General features: G+C 35.1%; 3 protein-coding genes across 6 annotated transcripts in view; 1 reads left to right on the plus strand and 2 right to left on the minus strand.

Annotated features, from left to right (window-relative positions):
* Positions 1–18,165, minus strand: part of LOC127161542 (gastrula zinc finger protein XlCGF49.1-like) — a 136,300-nt gene that overhangs the window by 62,241 nt on the left and 55,894 nt on the right. The window lies entirely within an intron of this gene.
* Positions 1–18,165, plus strand: part of LOC127161323 (gastrula zinc finger protein XlCGF8.2DB-like) — a 77,808-nt gene that overhangs the window by 36,779 nt on the left and 22,864 nt on the right. The gene's annotated exons all lie outside the window — the stretch shown is intronic.
* Positions 5,238–18,165, minus strand: part of LOC127161178 (gastrula zinc finger protein XlCGF57.1) — a 74,742-nt gene continuing 61,814 nt past the window's right edge. For 2 of the 4 annotated variants that reach the window (XM_051103821.1, XM_051103844.1), the window contains one exon: positions 5,238–6,825. In XM_051103821.1, the coding sequence (XP_050959778.1) occupies positions 5,600–6,825 (1,226 nt within the window). In that variant the 3' untranslated portion in view covers positions 5,238–5,599. Of the gene's footprint in view, positions 6,826–7,910; positions 8,272–18,165 lie in introns of those variants that run through there. The other 2 variants (XM_051103835.1, XM_051103832.1) reach the window with 2 other exon arrangements.

Consider the following 18,165-nt stretch of genomic DNA (forward strand, 5'->3'; position numbering starts at 1 on the left):
AAATATTAAATAACATTATGGGCTGCTCGATAAATCGCATGCGATTGTCAGGCGTGTTTAGTCAGTAAAGCCGGTTTTGTGATTAGTAGTAAATCTCCATTTCTTTTGAGCTGGAGCGGCACAAGCACACAGAGCCCCCTCACTGACAAGCTATGCAAAATCGCGCGCATAATCGAATGCCCTGCACTGTTACATCAGGGTTCACTATTATGTTCACATTTCTCAGCTTTACTAAAAAGTTCCTAAAAATGAATAATTTTTACTTTTATTTCAGAGTTGATTGAAGAAAAAGTTGACAATGAAGAATTAAGTGAAGTTGAGGAGAAAAATCATGTCAAAACTGGAGAAAACCCTTTGAGTTGCTCTCAAACCAAACAGAAAGATTTAAAGAAACACTTAAAAGTTCATACAAAGGAGAAGCCACATTCATGCCATTTGTGTGGTAACAGTTTTTTGTGTCTAGAACATTTGAAAGAACATCAGAAGTTGCATACTGCTGTGGGAGAGTACATGTGCTTTGAGTGTGAAAAGACTTTTATTTCAGCTAAACATTTGAAACTGCATGAGAGGATCCACACTGGAGAAAAGCCTTATAAATGTTCACACTGTGACAAGAGATTCAGTCAGTCAGCACATGTGAAAACACATGAGAGGATCCACACTGGAGAGAAACCTTATACGTGTTCACACTGTGACAAGAAATTCAGTCATTCAACACATCTGAAAACACATGAGATGATCCACACTGGAGAGAAACCTTATAAGTGTCCACACTGCGACAAGAGATTCAGTCGGACAGCACATCTGAAAACACATGAGATGATCCACACTGGAGAAAAACCTTATAAGTGTTCACACTGTGACAAGAGATTCACTCGGTCAACACATCTGAAAACACATGAGATGATTCACACTGGAGAGAAACCTTATAAATGTCCACAATGTGACAAGAGATTCAATCAATCAGGAGACCTAAAAGCACACAAGAGGATCCACACTGGAGAGAAACCTTATAAGTGTTCTCACTGTGACAAAAGATTCAATCAGTCAGGAGACCTGAAAGCACATGAGAGGATCCACACTGGAGAGAAACCTTATAAGTGTTCACACTGCAACAAGAGATTCAATCAGTCAACACATCTGAAAACACATGAGAGAATCCACACTGGTGAGAAACCTTATAAGTGTTCACACTGTGATGAGAGATTCAGTCAGTCAGTACATCTGAAAACACATGAGAGGATCCACACTAGAAAATAACTGTATCACTGCACTGCATGTGGGTAGCGTTTCAATTGTTCATCTGCTCCACACAGTCATACAAAAATGTTTAGATGTGTTTAGCTGCCTATGTAAATATTTGGTATCTTATTGGCGTTTCATCGAGACAGATCCTTTTCTTGTTGTTGTGCTGGGTTTGTATACAGCGTGCAGGGTTTATGAACATGCTGCAAGTTGTTTTCTCCATTTAAGTATGTCTCTGTGGCAGAATTACAGCGACACATACTGGTCTGGCATGTAAATGTATACTCTACATGTAAGTCAGTAGGAGGGAGAGGTCCATCTCATCAGTTATCATTTCTACTTTCAGTAATTAATGATCACTTTGCTTTGAATATTTATTAAATGTTACCTTTTGTGCTCTGCTGATTGTATTTGCTGAATTAAATTGAAAGCCTTTATTGTCATTGTATTTTTCTGCATACAGCAAAATTAGGAGCACTGCTCCTGACTGGTGTTAGAAAATGAACATGTAACTTCAGACAATACACATAGACTGTACAGTATAGATGTAAAGGTATATACAAGAAGTGGTTATGCCATAATATTGTATAATATAATATCTCGCATTTACATCTAGCGCGCAAAACTGTATATAACGTTTCTGATTCGCCATTGTGTTTTTTAGTTTTATCTTGAATTTGGACTCGTGTTAATACCAACTTTATAAACACACAAAGTAGGCGTTTTAGTTCCACACACACCACAACGAATCTTTTAAATGTAACTGTATTCAGAACTGATCAATAATAATAATAATAATAATAATAATAATAATAATAAACTATAACGTATTTATTTCTAATGAATAAATATAATATAATGCATTATATTAGATAACAATAGGCCTAGCGATAAACAAGCCAAAGCAAATAATTTAAAGCAAAACTAAAAGTATAGGCTCACGTAACGTTCTCATTCAGCACAAATCCAAATGTTTCCATATTCGCAATACATTTGAAGCTAAACCATTATTTATTAAATTAACTTTTCAATATCGACCGGGAAAAAAAGTGTGAACTAAAAAGTGCGGCGGTGGCGTGAACCGGTGCTCATGTTGTACGGCACAGACTACGCTATAATACAGACTATTTAAGTTGACAAGTGTAACTTTTTACCTGTTTAGGTGATTCTGTGTTTTATTTTAATATTGATCAGGCTGTCTGTAATCAATATCAGGCGCCAGCGCGATCAAATAACAAATATAAAAACTCTCTTCCATACAGAAACATACCATGTGCGAGTTATTGTTTTTCATGTCTAAAATGCGAGAATGCAATTTTATGTAACAGTTCAACTAAAAAAGTGATGTTAAGTGTACATTTATAAACACAATATTGTCAATATTGTTTGTTATATTTTACTAATAAAATAATAGTTCCAACCGAATCCGCACTTTGCCTCTATATGTAAAAAATCACCTGTAAATCAATTTAAGGGGGCAAATTTTGTAATGGAAAAGGTGACTGCGGTCTAAGTGGGGTACTCAGAAGAATGTTAAATGCTCTAGAAGGGAACGCCACTGTAAAAGGTTTAAGAATTACTGCATTGATTGCATGTAGCGTATTTTTTAATAAAATATGAAATGTTGGCTTTTTATATCACTGTCTTATATAAGCCACGTTAAGCGCAATTTTCTATACAGAAGAAAACGCTTATCATGCAGTTCAGCTCATATTCTGGACTCTTGCATGTACACAGAATATATACACAGAATTTCTACAGCATTTTTGGTCTTATTTTTAATTACCACCGTCTTCATTAAGCCGCCTTTTTTTTATCGGAGAAAAAAATGCTTAACATTCAATTTAGCGCTTTTTGTTCATAGTCGGGGCTTACCTGCTTTCCGCCATTTAAAATTTATTAACAAATTGTATACCGAATTCGGCTTTTTTATATAAACACCCACTGCTGTGACTGGCTAACATCATTGCATATGAAGTATTACATGTGGAACAGTCTCAAATACATTTACAATGTTTTTACAATTACAGCTGTCATGAAAAAGTGTTTAGTGTTATATGTAGATCTACTCTCATCACATGAAAGGTTGCAAAAATCAGCACTGAGCAGACGACAGTCTGTTTGATCTCATCATTACAGCTCATTTTCTGCACTTCCATGAAATGCTTTCATCATAACTAACATAATGTAAATACTGCAAAAGGTTCATTGTGTTGTGTAAAAGAACCACTGATTATAACGAGAGTTGTAGGTGTCCAAGTTTGTTTTTAAGTGTTATGTTTGATCACTGGCTTGATTTACTGTCACACAAAAAAAAACTTTAAACTATTTTGAGAAAGAAAATCTGACTGAACTTGAATAATTACACAGAAAGCACAGGCATTAGAATAAACAAAGTTAAGTCCATTTTGTGACAATGCTGTCAGGTTTACATCTTAAAGCAAAAGTCTGTTTGCAATCCTGCTGCAAAACTGTTACTGATTTACCAAAGAATCAACAGTGAAATGTAACTTACTGAACAAGCAAACATTCACATGGCTGAAAATAACCACAGTCCAAGCGACTTGACTTCAAATAACGTAAAAACAAAATGAATTTGTATATTCAGTCTTTCATACTCCGAGTTCAACACGGTATTATGAATATTTTAGGTATTTATTGACCTGATTCAAAAACCGTATTTTTTCTATTGACAGAAATTATATTTCTAACCGTTTGTATTAAAACAGCATCCCGCCAAAATAACTGAGAGCGCGGTGAAAATAAATTTCTTTCTCTGAGGTTTAATGGTGTTTGGCAAACCAACGTATGTGTTTTAACGCCACCCACTGGACTGGAGTATGAAGAGGCGAGAGGAGGGAAATAATACGAGAAAAATACTTTGTGAGTGCAAATCTTCCCTTGCTTAACTTCAACACTATTAGCAAAAACAAATAATAATGTGTTGGCTACATACCCTAAGATTAAAAAATAAATAAAATAAAATACATAAAAACACAAACATAAGCAGATTTATTTTAGAGAAAAAATGGTCTGTCTGAATTAGAAAAAGTAAGAACAAGAATGTTCATAAAACATGATGCCTGATCACACAGACATAAAAAAAAGTTCAATATTTGACTAATAAATACGCAAACATGAAATATTTATAATTATTAAAAAACATACCATATTTACTGTACATAAGAACTGTGCAGACCATTAATTAAAGTATAACCCAGAGTGCAGGATAAATGTTGAAGAGTCTGGTGCAGTCACTGCTGTGTTCTGTGAGCAAAACAAGGCATTGTTATATGCAATAAAATTAATAACATTGTATAGTATTGAGTGTCCACAACTAAGCAAGTCAAAGGCAACAGAGGCAAAGAACCCGAACTCCATCAGAAGAAACCAGGTTCAGTCGGGGGGTCAGTTCTCTCACCAACAAACGAACAAGAAGTCATTAGCTGCCTTTTTTTTTGTCGGGCCAGTGTGAGCCAGTGCTTTGAAATTGAGCCAGGCAGGGCCAACAGCCTCAGAATTGTTACTGTTTCTATTATTATTATTATTATAGAACATGTAAACTACATTACTAAACAGGCACCAAAGACAGAAGCTCCAAAGAAAATAAACATATAAAAGACATTTTGACATCCTGACTACTGCTGTCATACTCAGAATTCCTTTAAAAAATTAAAATGCTTATGATTTTCTTACACAACAATTTTACTTAAAAAATGTCATAGCCATGTAAAGAAATTGACTAAAGATAAGCCAGATCGTGAACATTTTATTAAATAAATTAAACAATAAGGTACTACTTTGTACAATATTAGAAACAGAGAAGTTAAAAAGACTTATGAAGCACCATGTCACTTTAATTTGGTTAATTAAATGTTTATTTTTTATGCACAAATATGCACATAAGTGCATCAAAAGAGCAATTAAGTATCTTTCATATACACACACGTCAACACATCTCAAGTCTTTCAGTTTCCTGAACAAGAAGGGTTTGTCAAAAGCTTCTGCCTTTCTTCATGAGAGTAAGCAAACTACAAGTGACACTTGAATTATAAGACAATTGAACATAGTAAAAAAAAACAAAAAAAAAAACAATGATATCATCTATATTATGAAGCAAAATTATACACAATTAAACTCCATTTTTGAGTTGATCTGAATCTCACAGCTGAATCTGCTGGTTTAGAAGATGAAGATCATTCACCGTGAAAACTTTAGATGTTTCTTTGTCATTTCACTTGTAATGTCTTGTTAGGACAGACTTATCCAGATGATATTTTATTTTTTGATACATTATTGTCACATTTGGTGAGGACGCTGCATCAGACCTAAAAATACTGGATCTGAAGATGATCTACTTACTGTGATGTTTTTTTGTATGACTGTGTAGAGCAGATGAATTATTGAAACACTTCCCGCATGCAGCGCAGTGATATGGATTCTCTCCAGTGTGGATCCTCTCATGTCGTTTCAGACTTGATGAATCACTGAATCTCTCATCACAGTGTGAACACATGTAAGGTTTTTCTCCAGTGTGAATCCTCTCATGCAGTTTTAAACACTTTGCAGAGGTAAAAGTGTTTTTACATTCAGAGCACATGTACTCTCTCACACCAGTATGTGTTTTCTGATGTGCTTTCAAAGCATGTAGACGTGAAAAACTCTTTCCACACAAATGACATGAATGTGGCTTCTCCTTTGTATGAACTTTCAGGTGTTTCTTCAGGCCTGAAGCCCAAAAAAATGTTTTGCCACAACGATCACATGAGTACAGATTGTCTCCAGTGTGGATGTTCATGTGGTCCATAAGGGCTGATGATCGTGTAAAACTCTTCTCACAATAATCACAAGGATACGGTTTCTCTCCAGTATGAACTCTCATGTGAAGCTCAAGTTTATATTTGCATTTCAAACTCTTTCCACACTGATCACATGAGAACGGTTTCTCTCCTGAATGAGCTTTCATATGTGCCATAAGGTTTCCTATTTGCGCAAAACTCTTTACGCATTGATTACACTTATATGGTTTCTCTCCAGTGTGGATCCTCTTGTGTGTTTTCAGATGTGTTGACCGACTGAATCTCTTGTCACAGTGTGAACACTGATAAGGTTTCTCTCCAGTGTGGATGTTCATATGTTCCTTAAGGTTTGCTGAGTGTGCAAAACACTTTCCACACTGACCACAAGTGAATGGTTTCTCTCCAGTATGAATTCTCATATGCCCTGTAAGGTGTCCTTTTCTTGTGAAACTCTTCCCACATTGATCACATGAGTAGAGTTTTTCTCCAGTGTGGATGTTTATGTGATCCTTAAGGTGTGCTGATTGTGTAAAACTCTTCCCACATTGATCACAAGTGTACGGTTTCTCTCCAGTATGAACTCTCACGTGACGATCAAGACTTGTTTTGCATGTGAAACTTTTTCCACAGTGAATGCATGTGAAAGATTTCTTGGCTGTTCGTTTCTCAATTTTTTTCTGTTTGGTTTGAGAGCAACTCAGAGGTTTTTCTCCAGTTTTAATATGATTTTTTTCCTCAACTTCACTAATTTCTTCAGTCTCCTCATTTTCTTCAATCAACTCTGAAATAAAATTAAAAATGTTTTTAGTCTCTTAACTCTTAAAAACAAACAAACAGAGAATTGTGAAAAAACATAAAAATAAATCATGATATAATAGTGAAAATAGGGTCTGATCTAAAATCAAAATCTCAATTAATTGAACACTTTACCTTGATTATGATTATTTTAATTTAAATTACTTAGAGAAAAAAATACTACTTAGAGAGAAATAAAAGGCATAGAAACCAAAAATAAAAATAAAACTCTGATTGGTTGATCTTTTCATCTTTTTCTGTTGGTTGTTTTGAGTCCCGCACGTAAACAGAGCTGTCACCAGGTTTTTGTGTTGTTTAGAGTGACAAATCATACCAGCGTACTTTGAGGTCAAAATGCATAGCTTGAAAGTACCTATTAAGCTCAACAAAATCTACATTGAGACATTTTTAGTGCACAAGATATATTGGTTTCAGTAAAAAATGTTAAAATAAAATGTTTAGTTTAAATGACAAGAGCATTTCAATTAAGATGCAAAACCATATATACGAATGAACAATGGAACATTTCTGAGATGAAGTAAACTAAAGCAGGGTAAATATACAGGAGCATATGGGTGACCTTAGCAAATATAATTTTTCCATTACAATTTGGTGCAACAGTGAAAGAAAAAAGCAGACAAAGGAGATAAAACATGTCATATTTCCTTTTTTTGTGCCAGGGTAATATAACACAAAGTACCAAAGTGTCAAAAATGTACATTAATTGTTTTTTTAAGCAGAAAACAGCAGAAACAAAGCTAAACCTTTGCCCACAAAATGTTTGAGATTACACTAATGTAAAAATACAGTGAATCTAAGTCTGAGTTCAAGTTTCACGATTCTAAAAACAAAGCAATGAGTGAAAATAAAATATAAATCTTCTCATTGCCAGTTCCATCGCATTTTAAATACATTCCAAAGGTGGACTGAAGACATTTTAATTATTATTAAACCCTTATTTTTAAATTTAGGAATGTAAAACGTTTTAGGGATCCACAAGCATGCTGTTAAATCTTTATTAACCTAATGTACCACAAACTTCTTACAAATGAATGACGAATAAAAACCAACCTCCTTGTTCCTCCTGTTTTATTCTCAAGGGTTCTGATTCCTCATGTTTTATTTGACAGGTTTCTGGTTCCTCCTCTTTTATTCTCCAGGGTTCTGGTTCACTCGTGTTCTCTTCACTCTCCTCTTTAACGAACACCATCTTCACAGCAGCAGATCTCAGTTCAGCTGAGATTCACTCCTCCAGATATTCCTGCTTGCTTAAAAACGTAGTCATGATTATGAGAATATTACAGGTAACGTTATTTACTATTCTGATTCAATTTCGTATCTATCTATTTAGAAATGGTATATTTTAACTAACAGTTTGTAACATCACGACCAAAAAACAGATCACGGTGAAACTAATACTCTTCCTCTCAAGTTTAAATGTGTTTGTCAAACAAACGTAGGTGTTTTAGCGCCACCCGCTGGACTGGAGTGTGAAGCGGAGAGAGGAGGGACATTTATGAATTAATAATGTGCCATTCAGAATAATGAAGTTTACATAATTGTCAATACTCCGCCCCCGGAAGTGACAGTGGAAACGCCTGTAAAAAATTAAAGTTACTTGAGATTGACCAGTACAGATTTTTAATAGTTGAATAGGTGTATTAGTAGAATCAGTCTTAAAGTGCACACATTATGCCCATTTTTATAAGAATAAGTAATGTTGGTTTTGAATGTCCCAAGAATGTGTCTGTGACGTTTCAGCTCAAAATACATTTGACATTTCTGTCCCCCTCACTTCTAGTTGCTATTCCCCTGCCCTGTAACATAACTGAATATAAAACTTTAGCTATATGCCCTGTTATCTTTATTTGGGGCATGAGAGTGTTCAGCGTTCCAGATATTCACATCGTTTTGGATAGGAATGAAACGTCTCTTTTAATTTAAATCTAGATTTATTCACATTGGTCCTTAAAAAATATTTATTTATTTATTTATTTCAAACCTAAAATTTTACAAGCTTTTTACAAGCTTTGTAAACTTTTTTTCTGATCTACACTCCGGAGCAGAAGGTGGCGATAATGCATCAGTACACTTAATGCCAACCTCCGAAAAATATAAGAAGAAGGAGGTTTGGTGCGGCTGACTGTAGATAGTTAGTGAAGCGTGCTTTAAAAACAGCAGCGAATAGCCTACAATTATGCTTTTAGAATAGAAATCTTATTAAGTATTACACTATGTCGATCTAAAATGGTAATTATGTACAGCTGCCAACCATGTCGGTACGCAGATTGCGCGCTCTGAACTTATTTACTAAGCGTATTTTCTAATTTTGGTCGCGCATGCGGACCTGCGGATCACTTATGTGCACATCTACTAACATTGCCCGTATTGTTTTCCCTCCTCTCGACCCATCACACTCCAGTCCAGCGGGTGGCGCTAAAACACACATGTCTGTTTGCCCATCACCATTAAACCTCAGAGGAAGAAGTTTAGTTTCACCGCGCTCTCTGTTGTTTTGTCGTGATGCTGGTTTAATACAAACTGTTAGAAATGTTGCTTATTTTAATAGAAAAATAAACATTTGAATCAGGTCAATGCATACCTGTAACATTCTCATCCTCATAGTTGTTTTGAAGCAAGCAAGGAATATCTGGAGGAGAATCAGCTGAACTGAGATCTGCTGCTGTGAAGATGGTGTTTGTTAAAAAGAAGAGTGAGGAGAACACAAGTGCACCAGAACGCAGGAGAATAAAACAGGAGAAACCAGACCCCTCAGGAATAAAACAAGAGGAACCAGAAACATGGAGAATAAAACAGGAGGAACAAGAACCCTGGGAAAGAAACCATGGGGAACCAGGAACCTGCAGAATAAAACAGGAGGAACCAGAACCCAGGAGAATAAAACACGAAGAACCAGAAACCTGCATAACGAACGACGAGGAACAAGGAGGTTGGTGTTTTTATTTACATTCACCGATCTTTTATGTTAAAAAAAAAAAATAGACCTTAACATTCATTAAAATGTCTTAAAATCATGTTTCAGAGTTCTTATGAAATTGTGATTGAACTTACACCTAGAAGATTTAATTATAAGATTTCATTTTTTGCTTTTTGGAATCATAAAACTGTTTAACCCGTTTAATCCCAAAGTTTCCCCAAACATTAAAATATTTAAATGATGTGCCATTAGTAACCCTTTGAAATAAAAGGTGTGTGAAAATTGATATGGTCGGTCACAGTTGTGACCGGTGGGATAATGTGTGCAATCATAAAAATTGTTATATATCTTAGCCCAGCTTTTTTATACAGTTTGATCAATGTTACTATGCATAAAAAAAACCCTAATAGGAATACTGAGATAAAAAAAAAAAACAAACAACAAAAAAACAAACAAACAAAAAACAAAAACCATTAACGTATGTCAAAATTGTTACTTTTTTGTAACATATGAAGATTTTAAATGACAACATCAATATTGTAACTTATTTGTAACATTTAAACTTTTAATTTAGTGCAATATTTTGTCATTGCAATCTTCACTATCAACTGCAGTTCGATAAATAGAGTTGGATATAACTGTTACTGTAATCTAATTACTTTTCCTGGTAACGCAAAAATGCATTATATTTTAAATTTGTGTTATTTGATTACAGTTACTAATAAAATTACGTTACTTAAGTTTAAATGTTGTTAAAACATGAAGTTAAAATCATGTTTTACGCATTATGCCCTTTAACAAATCACTGGAGAATGCGAGTTTAAATGCAGATGAGTCCTACAACATAAAAGCAATGAAGGGTTGCCTATCACCAGAGGCGCCTGCTCTATTTCTTCTGAGGGTTTTAAACGGAACAAAATGTTAAAATACATCTATCATTAGCATGCTCACAATGGAAAACAATTGTAAAACAAAACCGCTTTGGATGAAGTGGATATTCACGATTGAAAAACAAAAACAAACAAACAAAAAATAATCTTAATTTTCTTAAAGTTACCTCTGCTCTGTTCCAAATCCTGCTGCACCCCAGAGTGCCACATACATATATTACAATAAAATCACATCACATTAGGCTATATTTGTCCCAAATTATTGTTAATGTTCATAATGACTTTATCTTTCATAATGACCTAACAACCTTTTTCTATCCGTATTTATAAGGGAGCTAATAATATATATTGCTCGTTCTCTTTCCGTTTGCTCTGTTTCATCAAACACCGTATTTCAGACTCATCGATGCACCTTTGTTCATTTTGAAGTGATCTTCTATATTCACTGCTGTCTTGAATTGCAATACCTGTGAGTTGTTCCAAACTCGGCGCTGCGCTTCTCGTGATCTCGTCCGGTGCGTGATTCCGCCCATGTAGTAAATGAGCGTCCTTGAAAGCGCGCAGTTTTCTAACAAACCTCACTTCATTTAATTATAGGCACTTTATGCTTAGATATACTGGATTTCTCAATGCCATTTTCGTTCATTTTAGTGACTCGTTTCAGGAAGATTAACTGAGACGGAGAATGCAGAAAGCACACACTATTTGGTTTCTTTATTTTACAAAAAAAAAAAAAAAAGTTTAGGTGTGTATACAAATATTGTGTATTTTCAGTCAATATTAAATTAAAGAAAGAACTATGAGTTTTGTTGTGTATTTTTAAGTTTGATATCTTGAAATTTTTTTTAACTTACCCGACACTATTTATACCTTTTTCATAGATATCACTGTTGTCATTTTTCACTGCAAAACTGAATAAATGTGTATTTATACTAGACACCTTAAAGTCAGTTTAAAGCAATATTAAATGTGTGGTTTCGAGTTTGTCAAACTACAGTAATTAACATCCAGCCAAATTTGAATGATGATAAACCCGGAAAGTTAAGAAAATAAGCTATCAAAATCCTGAAAAAAACGAGCAGTATGTCTGCTCTCAAACGCTGAGGGCTTGTCTGCGAGTGAGCGTGGTTTCTCTCTCAACTGCCAAATACCGCTACAAGCTGAAAGTTGAATGGTCTCTTTAGCAGTTTCTTTTAAATAAGGAAATGGTAAATCATTGCAAACAGGAAATATGCATTTATGTGACAAAGGCAGCTAGTATTTGGGGGAATGCTGTATTTGTTCGGTACACATGCGTAGGGGTGCGCGGGGCACAAACTAACGCGGGGTTAATTGTAACACACGTGGTTTAAATATTTCCACACAGGCCAGCATAACCAAATTTACCATATTTACTAGTTGCCATAGTAACACTATATAGAGAAAAAAGTGCGCCAAACTTCAAAAGCCTTTTGAAGATATCGCTGAATATTTATTTTATCATAGTAAATGTACATTTCTGGCTGAAGAAAATTTTTCATCTCAGTTTTTAGTATTCATTTAAAATGAGCCCAATATGCTTTTATTTTAATCGCCAATCTGTTATTTATGAATTTAGTTTATTAATGCTTGGCAAGCCAGCAGAAGACACTAACCAGATTTATATTCCAGTCGCGCTGATGGGGAACGTTCACTGCGTTACAGTTTGCCCCGCTATATTAAACTATGCTATTCTATGACATTAGCCATGTCATTTTCACTGTGTACTTTTATGGATTTTAAAAAGAAACCACAAGAAACAAGTGAACAGGTACAGACTGACGATCGATGTTTAATGCTGAGAAATTATTATTTCAAGAAATGTAAAGAATTTTGGCTCGTTTATGTGTTCTATGAGAACTGTGTTTGGAGGGAGTTTTTTTTTTTCTGAATGTTCTATTTGCACACATTGTTTTGAACTGTGTAATTTAACAGATATATGCTGCTAATTTTGGTGTTAATTTCAAAAACAGTAGCACACTGTAATTTTACAGTATAATGCTGGCAACCACAGCTGCCAGTAAATTACCGTTTTTTTACAGGGAATTTTTTTACAGTGATACATAGCTATTTTTTGCGATCAGTGCTGTCCCACGCATGGTTGCATGTTTTTTTTTTTTTTTTTTGAATTCTTAAACGCCATTATTTTATTTGAAAAAGTGAATCATTTTATTAACATATTTTAGTTTGTCGTGTATACTTTTTTCATTCGATCAGACAACATTTTAAGCTGTCATATGGTCATGTTACAACGTGCCCTTCACATGTCTATGTGTACCCCATATATAGGGCATGTTGTCGCTTTTCACTTCCCTTCTTTTTAAGTAAATAACGAAAAACGTATACACTGAAATTTTGAAACAAAATGACATATTTGTAATAGACAAGTGTGAAATTAACGTGGATACAAAATTATACTCTGAATGCCACGTGGATCTACACAAAATGAGAAATTCAAAAAGTGTTAGGTTGTGCCCCGCACTCCCCTTCCCAACCGAAAGACGCATACCGAACCGAAAGACCCGTAACGGATACGTGTACCATTACACCCTAAGACAAAAGCTTTATGAAATAGATCCTAATTTTTAATGCACGAGTATTACATAATCAGCCTATAGATGAGTAGTGTCTCTTTACAAAATGACTAGTGGCCTCTCAGCATAATACAGTGTTTTTAGTCATTTTCATGGATTTGTGTGAAAAGAGACAGTTTTGACATTGTTTTTGTCAGTACACAAATATTGTATCCTTTTTATTTTACAAATGTCCCAATTGATTTTCATCATTTTAATTACTTTATTTTAGGCCTGATGAAAATGAAAGAAGAAAGACAAGATCTGAATGAGGTGGCAGAGAAAAATCAGTGTCATGATGTCAATGGAGAAAAATCAGTGAGTTGCAGCGATCAAATAAGAGACGTTGAAAGGCCTTTCAGCTGCATTCAGTGTGGAAAATGTTTCAAACAGAAAGGGAACCTTAAGGCTCACATGTTAGTTCATTCTGAAATAAAGCCTTTCAGCTGCTCTTGGTGTGGACAAAAATTTAAACAGAAAGGACACCTTATGAAACACAAGATAATTCATAGTGGAAAAAAATCTTTCCGCTGCTCTCAGTGTGGAAACACTTTCACATGTAACAAAAACCTTCAGAATCACATGTTAATTCATGCTGGAATAAAGCCTTTCAGCTGCTCTGAGTGTGGAAAGAGTTTTACACAGAAAGTACACCTTGAGAATCACTTGCTAACTCACACTTCTGAAAAGCCATACATCTGCTCTCAGTGTGGAAATTGTTTCACACGTAAGGCAAGCCTTGAGAAGCACATGTTAATTCACGCTGGAATAAAGCCTTTCAGCTGCTCTGAGTGTGGAAAGAAGTTTACACAGAAAGGACACCTTGAGTGTCATTTGCTAACTCACCGTTCAGAAAAGCCATTTGTCTGCTCTCAGTGTGGAAAGTCTTGCATACGTAAAGGAGACCTTAAGATTCACATGGTAATTCATTCTGATATAAAGCCTTTTACCTGCTCTCAGTGTGGAAAGAGTTTTAAACATAAATCAAACCTTAACGCTCACATGTTAATTCATACTGGGAAAAAGCCTTTCAGCTGCTCTCAATGTAGAAAGACTTTTACAGATAAACCACGCCTTAAGAGGCACAGGTTAAGTCATGTTGGGAAAAAGCCTTTAGCCTACTCTTAGTGTGACTTTTACAGATAAACCTTAGGACTCGCATGTTAATTGATACTGGGAAAACATCTTTCAGCTGCTCTCACTGTGCCAATTTTCCACAAGTTGCTATAATTCTTTAGGGTCTTAATGAAAAGTCTATAACATGCTGTGGTTAAATGTTCTCAGTAATGGTGTAAAACAACACTTGATCATGTCAAAAACATCCCTGTTTACGAACCATTGCGGTGCATGTCCCTTTATTTGTATGTACCAAATGATGTACCAATCATTTCAAAGCAGCTTTACAGAAAATATTACATGTCTACATTTCATTTAGGGGTAGGTTATTAGTGGTGACTATCCCAGAAATGTACAGGAAGAATCATGCAGTTAGATACAAATTTCACATAATCAGATGGTGAACACTATTAACTGCAATGTTTCTATGTTGTGATTAAGCTTTGCGATAAAATGTTGTGTGATTAACCAAAATTGTTAGGTTTATATGTTGTTTCAGAGTTAGCATCATCTGAGGTCTTAAGGTCATCTCAGATCTTCCTAAGGGTCGGATCCAGACTGAAGCTTGTGTAATTCCTAGTTGCCTTGGGATGCAAGTCCTGTGGCAGAAACAGAGAAGCAAATAGAGATTAATTTTGCGTAGCTGCTGTTCCAACCAAGAAAAGACCATGTGTTCAAACCAAACAAAAGAATGAAAATGTGTGAAATTGATCAGATATAGCTGAAGATAAATAAGATAGATTATCTAAATGACTGGCTAAAAAGATGTGTATTTAATCTAGATTTAAACAGAGAGAGTGTGTCTGAACCCCTGAACATTATCGGATGTATTATTACATTCAACAACTGTACACCTCAGTGACATTTTTGTCTACTCCTGCTCCGGTGTCGAAACAGTGGCGGACTGATGACCGTTCAACCCAGGGCGGGTCTGTGCTAAAACAAAGATTCAAAAATTCAAACAGAACGTTTCCAAATTTCACAAAGACACAAACACTTTTTGATAATTCAACTCAGGAAGGAGATTGTAAAATTTGGGGCAAGTAACCAAGATTATTGCTTGAAGAAGTGCACAGCATGACCAACACATGTAAATTTATGATGGAAAGTACAAGACTTTCTTGGATTGATTTCCCCAACTAGGAGACAAGAACCAGACCGAGATTCCTTCTAGACCATTTTGTTCCCTTTCTAGACCTTTTGTTCCTCACATTCACAGAACGACACAGAGACTGTCTTTTACATGGCTAAATGCATCAGATCAACCAAAATAATGCTAAAAAGACTAATGAACAAATGTCATTCTGTTGCATAACTCTGTATCTTGTATGTAACCCACACATTTGACTGTTATGTTCTAACCATATATTGTGTATGTGATCTTTTTTTTTCCCTAATAACTACTGAATAGTTCATAGGTTTATATTCATGTTTAGTATGTGTGTGTATTTGAAAATATTTCCTTTCCGTTGATTTATGTATTGGGTAGACATTGTCTAATTGGTCAAAACACCATTTGGGATGTGTCAAACAGCCCAGTTTAAAAAACTCAGGACATCAAGGGTTTTTTTTTTTTTTTAAAAAAAAAACCTTTTTAGGCTGTTGCCACCGCTTTTTAGCTTTGTGCCTTTTTGCCACTGCTTTTTGTGTTAGATTAGTTTGTATGTCCAATTTATCCAATAAAGTCAGATTTATATTGAAAAGAATGTCTTAAACTGCCAATCTTGTTGCCATGCTAATAAAGTGTTTTTACTATATTTTGTATATTAATATCAGTTGCAAATTTGATGTTATACAGCTTGTTCAATGAATCGCTGGCTGACTCAGTGAGTATATTACGCCCCGCGTCTAGGGTACATTAAAGGCATAATAAAGAGAACGGTTGTGGTGTTGGATTCCCAAATCACTCTGGTTAGGGACCAAACAAGCACACCAGTTAAATAAAAAATTGTGATGTTTATTAGAGATTAGACGTAGAGAGCATCTCTTCGGGGTGGCCACAGGCCAACATAACAAAAAAAAGGAACCTAGAAAGGAAAAAAAGAAAAACTACATAACCTAATTACATTGGAAAAAATAAAATACAGCCAGCTTACCTAACTGTCTAACCAAAAACAAAGCCCACCAGATTTACACAAAAGAAAAAGGCAGGACACCCCTTTGCTCTGCTTCAGGAGGTGTGCTATAACTTTAGCAAGGAATAAAAGCTAACTTTTAGCCACACAACATTGGTGTTAAACATTGGTTTGGCCGCCGGCCGGAGGAGGAATCCATGAGCTCCGAAGTCGAACACGTTCGCACCAACAATGAGCTCGGCGGCTGCTTGCAACCGGCTTCCTTAAAAAAGACCCCGCCTTAATTGAGCGACCAATAACACGCCAACACCCCAGCGTCATTCAACCTATGAGGAAAAAAAGTGAGAATAGAAGCAACACAGTGCAATGCAGGAAAACATCAAAAAGAAACGATCATTCTCATAACAGAGTAAAACAGTGATTCTGTCCAAATTCCTTATAAATACCATCAGTAGTTTGCTTTGAGCTAAATTTACCTATTTTCCTTACAGCAGCTTGTTATTTTCCATTTTGATTTTCTGTTGATTTTCTTTGCATCAATATTAATTTAATAATTTCACGTTTTTAAAGTGCTCATAGTATGCCTTTTCAAATATGACCTTTCATGCAGTGTGTCATGTAGCTGTATGTGAACATAAACTATCTGCAAAGTTGTGTAGTCGACTGTGCACGTTAAAAAAAGTCGGCTCACAAACGCATATAGGAGTCATCAGGAATTTGAATCTTTTTCTGTTACATCACGATGTAACACATTTGCATAACGTTGCCACGTTCTATGTGGCAAACAACATGCCCGCCCACAAACAGTACAATTTCCATGTAACGTCATATAAACTGTATTTAAACTGCACAGATGCAGATATTATAATAATCTATCGATAAACACACACCTTGTCCTCTGTTTTTCCCTGAAAGATGGGGATGAGTCGATCAAAGTCTGCTGCATTTTTCATATGAAATTTAAAGGGAATCCATGTAAAGTTTATGGGGAATAATATTTTCTATATTTCATACAATCATACCAGCTGATCGTCCAGTGCATCATATCATCAGCTAATAAGTTATTTTGTTGCATGGCATCTGTTTTTTGTACGAGTTTCTAGATTTTGATTTCATGGGGAAATCATTTCAATTGCACTTCTTACCGTATAGGATGCTGAAAATGTAGCTTTGATCACATAAATAAAGTACATTTGAAATTTTAATAGAAACAGTTACTTAAAATAGTAAAAAATATATTTAAAAATGTTACTGTTTTTGCTGTATGTTGGATCAAATCAATGCAGGCTTGGTGAGCAGAGGAGATTAAAAAATTAAAAATCTAACTGTCCATACTTTATATAGTAAGCTGTAGATCTGTGTTGTGTTTTTCAATCCCTGAACTTAAAAATATCAGGGTTCCCACACCTTGATTAACTTTAAATTCAAGAACTTTTCAAGGACTTTCCAGGTCCAATACCCTCAAATTCAAGGACTTCAAGTGAGAACAAGGTTACATCATGTTACCTTGTAAGATACATTGTTAAGGTTTTCATGTGTTAAACACAACAAAACATTTTTTGGCCATATGACAGAGATCTGATTTGTTGTGTTTCTGTTTTGCATAAAACTGGAGAACATTCGGTACATCCTATACTGTATTCTAAAATGATCTGATATTAACTTTTGCATGGATTTTATTGAAAAGAGCCCAGGCTCATGTAACATTAACGTAAT

Source organism: Labeo rohita, chromosome 3 (assembly GCF_022985175.1).
Source record: "Labeo rohita strain BAU-BD-2019 chromosome 3, IGBB_LRoh.1.0, whole genome shotgun sequence".
Classification (NCBI taxonomy): Eukaryota; Metazoa; Chordata; class Actinopteri; order Cypriniformes; family Cyprinidae; genus Labeo; species Labeo rohita.